Source organism: Phaseolus vulgaris, chromosome 4, assembly GCF_000499845.2.
Source record: "Phaseolus vulgaris cultivar G19833 chromosome 4, P. vulgaris v2.0, whole genome shotgun sequence".
In the NCBI taxonomy this organism is placed as follows: domain Eukaryota; kingdom Viridiplantae; phylum Streptophyta; class Magnoliopsida; order Fabales; family Fabaceae; genus Phaseolus; species Phaseolus vulgaris.
In genome coordinates this window covers 24,891,724-24,902,433 of record NC_023756.2, presented here as the reverse complement: position 1 = coordinate 24,902,433, position 10,710 = coordinate 24,891,724, and the positions used below count along the sequence as shown (strand labels likewise).

Genomic DNA, 10,710 nt, shown 5'->3' with positions numbered 1-10,710 from the left:
CTAGGGCACCTTCGTTCTGCTTCGTCTGTGAGTACCTGAAAAAGAAGAACAAAGGGGCGCCCTCGCGGTCGTTTGCACTCCGACGATCAAGTCAGCTAGCGAGAAACACCAAAGTAACTAGAAACTGTGCAATAATCTCAATGACTGAAACTGTGTGGCTAAAACTGTGTTGCCCTAATTGCCTTGTGTTCTCAGCGGATGCGCCGTCAAGAACAACTAGGGACTACTGTTCTGAGTAACTTTATTAGAACTAGGCTAAAACTCATGTAACTGTGAAAGCGTACCTTACTAGGGTTCTTCATGCCCTTTATATAGGTGAAAACTAGGGTTTACCTTTGTGTTACTGCTATTATCTAGGGTTCCTTGGAGAAGGTCCTTGCGCCGCTATCCTTAGGATCTTAGCGTATCTGGCCCATGGACTTCCCTTATCTGGAGTGCAATGAATAACCTTGCGGCCACTTGGGCTCTAACTTAGGCACTGTATTTCTCGCGCCATCATACTATTTAGGTCCCCTAATTAATCACGTGTCATGCATGCAACCTTCCTTGGAGATCTTTAATGAGCACGTGGGCATTGTCACGTGCCCTTTTGACTTGATCGCTTATTCTGTGCGGAGGGACCCATAGTGCCGCCACCCAACTTAGGGTTATCCCATCGTGTGGGCCCCTCTTTCTGTGAAACGCTTATGTCATGCGGGTTGACTCTTCGGGCGATGTCTTACTTAGGCGATATCCGCTTAGGCGATGTCCGTTTAGGCGATGTCTTCTCTCGAATAGTGACACGTATCGGTGAGAACCGATTACGTATACTGCAGAACGCCGCTTCTACATGCGGCGACTACGTTGACTTCTTGACCACCTAGCCTTCCCTTGTCCACGTCATCATACCCGATGACTCGGCCGGTACAGGAAGGAAGGTGAGCTTGCCTGCATTAACTCGGAGGCTCTAAAAAGGAGGGTGGAGCTGAGGAAAAAGACCAAGACGAGACCTTGGTAGTTTGAGGTTGCCGACTTGGTGATGCGAAAGACCATTCCCTATCAGTTAGAAAACAAGTTATCTTCGAAGTGGACTGGCCTGTTTCGCGTAGTCGAGGTTCTCGGGAATGGAGTGTACAGGCTAGAAACCCTGGAGGGGGGAGCCATTCCTCAAACGTGAAATGCGACAAACCTCAAGTTTTATTTCAGTTAAGATATTTTGATTTAATGCCCTCTTGTTGAACAATGTGATAGTTAAGGTCATGCTCTTTTTTCCTTGAAAGGATTTTTTAACGAGGTCATTTAATGATAAATTTGTTCTTGAAAGATGATGCATTAGTCTGTTGATTTACTTGAATTGGCACATGGTAAATCGACCTAGTTGGGCATAAGTATGTGTGCCCGAGCATAGGCACCCTGTAAGATTGATTTGTTTGGTTTACTTAAGCCCGTGTAAGTCGACCTACCTCGATATATGTTCGTATACTCGAGTATAGGCGCCCTGGGATTGATTTGTTTAGTTAAGCATGGATAAGTTGGTATACCTTGACATATAAGTATGTATGCTTGAACATAGGTGCCCTGTGGAATTAATTTACTTGTTGAGCATGGGCAGGCAAGACGACCTAGATTGGTGTCAGTATGACCACCTGAGTATGGCTCACTATGTATAAAAATGATTAGTTAGTGGCAGGTAAGACGACCTACCTCAGTGTCAGTATGATCACTCGAGTATAAGTGCTTTGTGGTTAAAAATATTGTAAACAAGGAGTTTGGCATGGTAAGACAACCTAGCTCGGTGTCAGTACGATTACTTATGATGGATTTGTGTCTCCTTTCTTGCAGTTTTTGTTGATGAATGCGAAAGCTCCATGGATTGATGGTGGAACAAGGCTCTCCTAAGAGTTGTGGTAGCCTTGGAGGTGCATGCTAAGTAGGAAGAGTAGGAGTGGTTCGACCAACTCCCATTGTAGGTGAAGGTTTGAAGATTAAAAGCCTATTCCTAAGAGAGTTTAGGCAAGAAGTGATAATGGCTCAAAATTGGCAGCATTTCACTATTTAATTAATCTTACAAAATGAGAGCCAAGCACCTCAATTTATAGTGTTTAGAGGGCTGGAAATTCAAATGAAAGTGGAGGGAAATTCAAATGAATTCCCTCCCAAAAGTGGAGCCTAAATGAGCACCTGGGGAGGGGTGCGTCTAGTTTGTATGCTCACCCCCTTCATGGGCTTTCTAGACTGGCCTTGGTAAATTTAGAGGTTTTTAGAAACTCTAAGTTTACCTAGGTTGGTGTTTTAGGTGCCAAAATTAATTCTAAGAAAAATTACAAATAAAGTTCCTATGCTAATTTTGACAAGAAATTAAAGTCTACTCTGCACTAGAGTTTATGACATGTAGAATGCGTCCTCTTGACCCCTTTTTGACCATAACTCTAGTGGTTGCCTCAATTTGACATTTTGGTGGCCTTTCAATGGATTGGTGTCGGGGCCTCTTCCATCAACCTGAGTATGGGAACTTTGCAGTTTAATTTGTTATGGTTAAGTGGTTTGATTTGAGGCAAGGTAAGACGACCTAACTCGATGTCAGTATGACCACTCCAGTATAGGCGCTTTGCAAGCAGATGTTATGGCTAACTTGTTCCAGTGCATGGTAAGTCGGACTATCTCGGGGAGTGAATGATCAGATGATAAGCCGAGTAGGCGCTCTGCGAGACAACACTTTGTGAGATCAAGATATATGGTCATGGATCAAGTTCATGCGATATACCTTTGCAAGTCAAGATTGAGTATGGGTTTGTCTTAGCTTGGTATGTGTGTGTGGCTCACCAAAAGATTAGTTCTTTAAGAACCCCATGATTTCACATGCTCAGATTGTGCATTGAACTCTTGCTATCTTGGTTACTTTACGCTCGACATGTAGAAATGAGTTATCTAAAGTGACGAGTTATCTAAAGTGACGAGTTATCTGCATTTACAGTAGTTGTTATGCTTAAGTTGGTCGAGGTTAATAAGTAAGTAACATGCATTGGCTTAAGCTAGTTGAAATTTACTAAGTAATGAGACATACATTGTTAAAGACATTCACAATCATCATGCATAAGGAAAAGGTGTGGATAAAGGTAAAGTGCTACATTGTTCAAATGCTAAGAGAGTTAACATGTTCTATAGAATTGGAAGTTAGATCTCTTCATCCCTTAATTGACCATCACCACGGTTTTTGTACTGGCCAGACCTCGGAGATCGACTGAAGAGATCGGCATCAGACGTGACATCGAACCTTAGCAGTCCAGTCACATTAATGGGCCACGTAGGTGGGCCCCAGAAATAATAAAGAGTTATTATTCATACCACAGAGGGACCTAAGTCACGAGAGGATTCATGCATGTGGTGTGTATAGTACTTTTAGGTCTAGCACAAGTAAATAACCCTTGGAGGCGCTAATGCCCGTTAAGGTTAGGTTTCCAAGGGTACATTGCATGCATGGCACGTGAATACTTAGGGCACCCATAGAACAGATGGCCCTGCAGCGCTGATACATGAGTTGGTACCCTGATGGCCATACTGTTAAAGATTTTGCACTCCAGAAGAGGCAAGTCTTGTGCCGCGGCTATGCTAAGCTTGTGCAAAGGGTCACAGGATGCCTCACCACTAACCCTAACTCCACTAAAGGAAAAATCCTCGTGGGATAGGGAGTTGACCAAGATACAACTTATATAAAGGGAGGTAAGAACCCTAGATAGGTACGCCGTTTTGAAGACTGAAACCGCTTTTACATACTTACTATTTATTAGCCCAGTACTGATTTGATCGTCGGAGTGCAATCAACAAGTAGACTCCCCTCTGTTTCAACGAAGCCACTCTCAGCTACCCAAGGTGAGAGCTGAAACCACCAGGAGATAGGAGAAGCCACCATCTGCCTCTGAAGTCAACGGCAGATGAGTCAACCGGCGAGAACATTTGGCGCCCACCGTGGGGCCCGATAAAACTAGGTCCCATTCACAGTCGTGTTGAGAGCCACCCAACAGCATGAGGAACACGAGGCAAGGATCAGCTGCACCAGAAAGAGGGGACAACGTTACCATACAACAGCTCATGGAGACCATACGTTCCCTTCAATAGGCAGTGGTGGCACCCAAAGTCGATCAAGACCGATTCCAGGTCGATTTGGCCGTGTCGCAGGCAAACAATGAAGAGTTGCGCAAGACCAATGAGGAACTGCGCATGAATTTGCAGCACGTGGGGGAACGTGCGACCGCTGAGCGAGCTCCGCCTACACTAGTTAGGGCTCGCCCCATGCCATTTTCTCAGGCGATCATGGACACTGTGATACCAGCCAGCTTCATGGGCCCAAAGGTCACCTTCACAGGTGTAGAGGACCCAAAAGCCCATATGACAGCTTTCCATACCCAGATGATGCTTTCAGGAGGCACCAATGCCATGCACTGCAAACTGTTCATGATTACGTTTTCAGGCACAACGTTGGATTGGTTTGTCAGTCTTCCTGATGGACACATTACCTCATTCGACCAATTCTCAACATTGTTCAGAGAATAGTACATCGTCAACCAGGCTCTCCCTCCGGTCTCTTAAGATCTTTTTGACGTAAGGCAGTACCAGGGAAAGCCCTTGAAAGATTTCTTAAACAGATTTGGGGCACTTGTGGTGAAGCTGCACACCAAGGACGAAGACATGATGGTGCATGCCTTCAGGAAAGGAGTACTGGCAGGACCCTTCAGTAATTCACTGATAAGGTGCCGCCCCAGGACGATTTGCAAGATTAGACGTCGAGCGATGGGCCACATCGGTGCGGAAGAGGCGGTAATAGAGAAGCGGGGAAGTGTTGCGCCCATTAGACCACGAGGAACTGGTCGACCTCAGCCCATGAGGGTGCATGAGGCCACGACAAAGAAGAAAGCCCCGGGAAAGAAACCGCCATATGAAGCAAGGAAGCCTCAAACAAGGGCACGTACGAGGGAAAACGCCCCCACCAGGCACAACTTTCGGATGAACCTTAAAGAGCTTATTGCCATCCCTAACATGGCAGACAGGTTGAATTCTCCACCGAAGACTGACAAGAGGCTGGGGCCCAACAAAGACACTTGGTGCGAGTTCCACCAAGCCTTTGGCCACAACCTTCGAAATTGTTTGGCATTAGGATTCTAGCTAGATGAATTGGTAAGGAATGATCACTTGAAGGAATACCTACAAGAACCACTGGGGGCCTCAACGTCAGCAGCCCCAGCGGGAGATCAGGGGCATGAGGTGCCCATCCACGGAGAGATCAACATCATCTTTAAAGGATTCTCAGGAGGAGGGTGCACCGCCTCCCAGCGCAAGAAATACGCTAGGGGAGTGATGACGGTAGAAGCAGAGAAGTCGGACCAGACATCTGAGCCCGACCTCGTCTTCACCAAGACCTTGTTGCAGGATATGGTCCCACATGACAATAATCCAGTGGTGATCTTAGCAGTAATAGTGGGCAGCAAGGTACACCGCGTCCTCATTGACCAGGGAAGCTCGACCGACGTGATGTTCCGGTCGACCTTCAACAAACTGCAGCTGTCTTCGGACCAGTTGAGGCCTTATGATGGCTGTCTGTATGATTTCGCGGGAGACAAGGTAGAAGTGCGGGGAGACATAGAGTTGAGGACAACCTTCACCGACGGCATGACTTATCGCACTGCCAACATCAGGTACCTTGTTGCTAATGCTCCCTTAGGCTATAACATACTTTTGGGGAGGCCCGCTTTGAACAGGATTGGAGCAGTAGCCTCTTCGAGGCATATGAAGATGAAGTTGCCTTCCCTTGAAGGAGCAGTGATCACCGTGAAGTATGATCAAAAGGAGGCCAAAAGGTGCTACGAGAACAACCTCAAGACAACGACAGGAGTGTGCGCAGTCACCACCCAACCTCCAAGGGAAGAAGGGGTAACCTGTGTCAAGATTGCCCGGGAGAGACGATCCAAGCTTGCAGAAGACGTGCTAGAGAGGGAGATCGAGGGCAAGAAGTTCAATCTTGGCAAGTCCTTAGGCCAAGAAGCACAAGACCAAATTGCCGAGGTCATAGAACGACACCTGGATGCCTTCGCATGGTCTTCCTCAGACATGCCTGGCATTGACCCCGATTTCTTGTGTCATCACCTCACCAAGAATCCACAGGTCTGACCTATCCGCCAAAGAAGGAGAAAGTTCAATGATGATAGGCGTCACGTCTGACCTAGAAGTTGCTCAGCGCTGGTCAAATCAGGGAGATTCAATACCCAGAGTGGATGGCAAATGTAGTGTTGGTCAAGAAGGCCAGCGGGAAGTGGAGGATGTGTATGGACTTCAAGGATCTCAACAAAGCCTGCCCGAAAGGAATCCTACCCGCTGCCCAACATTGACACCCTGGTAGATAGTGCCTCAGGATGTAGACTTCTTAACTTCTTGGATGCATCTCAGGGACGAATGCAAGACAACGCTCATGACAGAGCTCTCCTGTTACTGTTACAAAGTGATGCCTTTTGGGCTCAAGAACGCAGGGGCAACCTACCAGAGGTTGATGGATAGAGTACTCGCGCCCATGATAGGTGAAATGTCCAAGCGTATGTTGACGACATGGTGGTCACCTCTCAAGTGAAGGATCAACACGTTGCTGATTTGCAGGGGCTATTTACCGCAATAACTAAGTACAGATTAAAGCCGAACCTTGAAAAGTGTGTGTTTGGGGTAGATGCAGACAAGTTCTTAGGGTTCCTACTCACTGAGCGTGGGATAGAGGCGAACCCTGAGAAATGCGCTGCAATCATAGCCATGCGGAGCCCGATCTCGGTGAAGGAGGTGCAATAGTTGACAGGGCATATGGTCGTTTTTTCTAGATTCGTGTCAGTAGGAGGAGATAAGGGGCATCCCTATTTCCAGTGTCTAAAGAGAAATAGAGTGTGAGGAGTCATTCCTCAAGTTGAAGGAATACTTGGCCAACCCACCAGTACTGTGCAATCCACAACTAGGCACCCCACTTCGCTTGTACTTCGTAGTTACGGATCGAACAATTAGTTCGGTCCTCATTGAGGAGCAAGATCAGGTGCAGAAGCCGATATATTTCGTGAGTAAGGTTTTGCAAGGGCCTGAGGTGAGATACCAGGCCATAGAGAAGGCAACTTTGGCAGTAGTATTTTCGGTGTGAAGACTTCGCCACTACTTCTAGAGCTTCACTGTAATCATGATGACAGACCTGCCCATTCGCAAGGTCTTACAAAAACCCGACGTCGAAGGACGGATGGTACGTTGGGCGGTTGAGCTATCAGAGTTCGACGTGCAATACGAACCCAATGGACCTATCAAAGGCCAGGTTTATGTTGATTTCGTAGCAGAGCTCTCCTCGGCAGCCACACACCAAGAGGAAGCAGGTTTCAGGTGGGTCCTCTCCGTAGACGGGTCCTCTAACCAACAAGGTACTGGGGCTGGTGTCATCTTGGAAGGGCCAAATGGGTTGTTGATTGAGCAGGCCCTACGATTTGCTTTCAAGGCTAGTAACAACCAGGCGGAGTATGAGACCCTGATAGTAACGGGGCAGGTTACAGGAGAATACCAGGCCAAGGACCCACAGATGGCCACATACCTCCAGCATGTCCAGATTCTCAAGGAGACTTTTGCGGTGTTCAAATTAGTAGATGTCCCCAGGGAACAGAATGCCCGAGCTGACTTGCTAGCAAAGCTCGCCAGTTCAGGCAAGGGGGGCAAACAGAGGACAGTCATACAAGAGACCCTGAGGACACCTCGAACCACCACAGGTATCACAACAGAAGTCCAACAGATAAGCACTTCAGAAGGCGTTAAGAGAAGTCATCGTTTGTTGACTCAAGAAACGCTAAAAACGCCCAGAATAAGCACATACGCGTTATCCAGGGAAGAATCAATGCACGTTTGCCTAGTTGAAGGAGGCAAAACCTGGATAACACCCTACCCACGCTACTTGGCTGATGGGATACTCACGTTGGAACCCATAGAGGACAGAGTAGTCAAGAAAAATTTGAGCAAATACACCCTGATCGACGGGGATTTGTTCAGACACGGGTATACTCACCCTACCCTGACCCTGATATGTCTAAGGGGTGAGCAGTGCACGCGTATTGTTGCAGAACTTCACGAGGGGATATACGAGAGTCACATCGGTGGTCGAGCTCTCTCATAGAAGGCCATTCGCACTGGATACTACTGGCCAACCATGAGGGAAGATTGCACGAGGTATGCACAGTGGTGCAAACAATTCCAGCAACATGCTGACTGGCACAAGGTGCCCCTAGAGGAATTGAGATCGATTCATAGCCCATGGCCATTTCATACTTGGGGGATCGACATTCTGGGGCCATTCCCTTTAGCGGTGCGACAGATGAAGTACCCCGTGGTTGCCATTGAGTACTTTACAAAGTGGATAGAGGCTGAGCTAATAGCGTAGATCACCGCCCACAAGGTCTAGCACTTTGTGTGGAAGAACATAGTATGCAACTTTGGAGTCCCGAAACGGTTGGTGTCCGATAATGGCACCCAGTTTGCAAGCCAACAGTTGGGCAAGCTATGCACAAAGCTTGGAATAAAGCAGGTGTTTGCGTCAGTCCAACACCCCCAGACAAACGGGCAGGTCGAGTCTGCTAATCGAGTTCTACTTAGAGGTCTGAAGAGAAGGCTGGAGAAAGCCAATGGGACTTGGACAGAACAGGTTCCTAGAATTGTGTGGGCTTACTACACTCCCCTGTCCACTACCAAAGAGTTACCCTTTAGCTTGGTGTATGGTTTGGATGCGATGATTCCTGTAGAAATCCAGGAGAGCTTACCACGTTTTCAGAACTTCATGGCTGAAGAATCCAATGAAGAAAGAAAGGTGAACCTGGACCTACTGGATGAAGTCAGGGAGGAGGCTCGCATCAAGGCTGAAGCCTTGAAGAGAAAGGTGGAGTACAAGTACAACTCCAAGTTGAGACCTCGGTAGTTTCAGGTCGCCGACTTGGTGATGCGAAAAGCCCACCCCTACCAGCTAGAGAACAAGTTATCTCCCAAGTGCACTGGTCCATTCCGTGTGATAGAGGCGCTTGGGAACGGAGCGTACAAGATCGAGACCCTAGAAGGTAGGACGATTCCTCGAACTTGGAACGAAGCAAATTTAAAGTTTTATTTCAGTTAATTATTTCATTGTACATAGTTTAGGGGACACTCTTTTTCCCTTCTCAAGGTTTTTTAACGAGGTCACCTAATAAAGTTTCAGTTAAAAAGATATATCTTTGCAATTTTTTTGTAAATTTGTTGTACAGTGAAGTAAGTGAACCTCTCCCTTGGGTTAGAAACACCAAGATTGGAATAGTATGGTTCTTAGTGAGCCTCCCTCTTGCATGGGAACGCCAATGTCGAGATAGTAAGGTTCCCAGTTAAAATCCTCCCTTGCCTCTAGACGGTGAGGACGAGGTCAGTTAATGAACCTCTCCCTTGGGTTAGAAACACTAAGATTGGGAATAGTATGGTTCTTAGCGAGCCTCCCTCTTGTGTGGGAACGCCAAGGTCGAGATAGTAAGGTTCCCAATTAAAATCCTCCCTTGCCTCTATGCGGCAAGGATGAGGTCAGTAAAGTTAGCCTCTCCCTTGGGTTAGAAACACCAAGACATGGAATGGTATGGTTCTTAATGACCTTCCCTGATGGAGATCAAGCTCAAGTGGACATGGAGGCCAATCATCAAGAGCAAGAAGAGGTTGAGGCTCAAATGGAGGACACCCATGGAGGTCAAAGCCCACCTCAAAGGCTTACAAGAAGCATGTTCAGAGCTTTAAGAGCTAATGGACGTTTATTTTCTTTTTTTGTAATTTCTTTGTTTGAAGGTGCTTAGAGGGAAACATTAGAAACCTCTTTTGTTAAAGCATCTTTAGGTCCTTAGTTAGGAGTCTTAGGGGGGGGGGTGTGTGTGTTAGTAGATAGGTGTAGGAGTAAATAGGGAGGTGCCAAAGTGAGAGAGAAGGTCACACCTTCTTCATGACCATAGTTGGCGCCACTTTCATTTGTATTTGGGGGGAATTTTGAATTCATTTAGCTTTGCATTTCAGCACCTCTAGGCTATAAATTAAGGTGCCGCCCTTGCACATTTCAGATCAGAATTTTGATTAGAGAAACTATACTCAATTTTTGAGAGAGCATTGGAGAGCTTTGTGCCTTCTTCACTAGTCTTATCTTGAGAGTTTCCATGGTTACCTCAAGTGGCGGCTTGCACACTCATCTTGGAGTCACCATCCTCTAAGTGGCGTGATCATCCAACCATTCCTCCATCTTCATGAGCTTTCTCTTCTCCTTCCTTCCTTCCTTCTCTTTTAATTGTTCATGTCTTAGCTTGCTTCTCTTGAATTTCTGTTCGGCATTTTCAATTTTTATGAGCTTTGCTTCGGTTCATTTGTCTATTGCCTGTTCTTCATCTTTTCTTCTTCATTTCTAGTCTTTTGTTCGGTGCATTTCTGTTTTTGTGTTGTTTAATCGGTGCCTTTGCATTTTCTTCCAATTCAACCGGTTCAATTTGACAATATGTGGAACTTCCATATGAGTTTGGGTTTTGGTACTAGTTTTGGTGAGTTCTTGATTATAGAATATTGATCCATTTCTATCTTAAAGTGCCTATCTCATATCCAACTCAAGATGATTCCTAAGAATGTCAAGAATCATTCAAAGTGTGCTAGTGGAATCACATCATGTGGTATCAAGAGTTTAGGTGTGTTCTTGTT

General features: G+C 46.5%; 2 protein-coding genes across 2 annotated transcripts; both read left to right on the top strand.

The window, feature by feature from the left end:
* The first annotated feature begins 4,290 nt into the window (after positions 1–4,290).
* LOC137838526 (uncharacterized) lies at positions 4,291–5,139 on the top strand. The gene is made up of 2 exons (XM_068647772.1): positions 4,291–4,463; positions 4,584–5,139. The coding sequence occupies exons 1-2, from the start codon at positions 4,291–4,293 to the stop codon at positions 5,137–5,139; spliced, it is 729 nt and encodes a 242-aa protein (XP_068503873.1).
* A 3,147-nt stretch (positions 5,140–8,286) lies between these two features.
* LOC137838525 (uncharacterized) lies at positions 8,287–8,944 on the top strand. The gene is made up of 2 exons (XM_068647771.1): positions 8,287–8,352; positions 8,558–8,944. Exons 1-2 carry the CDS (start codon positions 8,287–8,289, stop codon positions 8,942–8,944), a joined length of 453 nt encoding a protein of 150 aa, XP_068503872.1.
* The last annotated feature ends 1,766 nt before the right edge of the window (positions 8,945–10,710 follow it).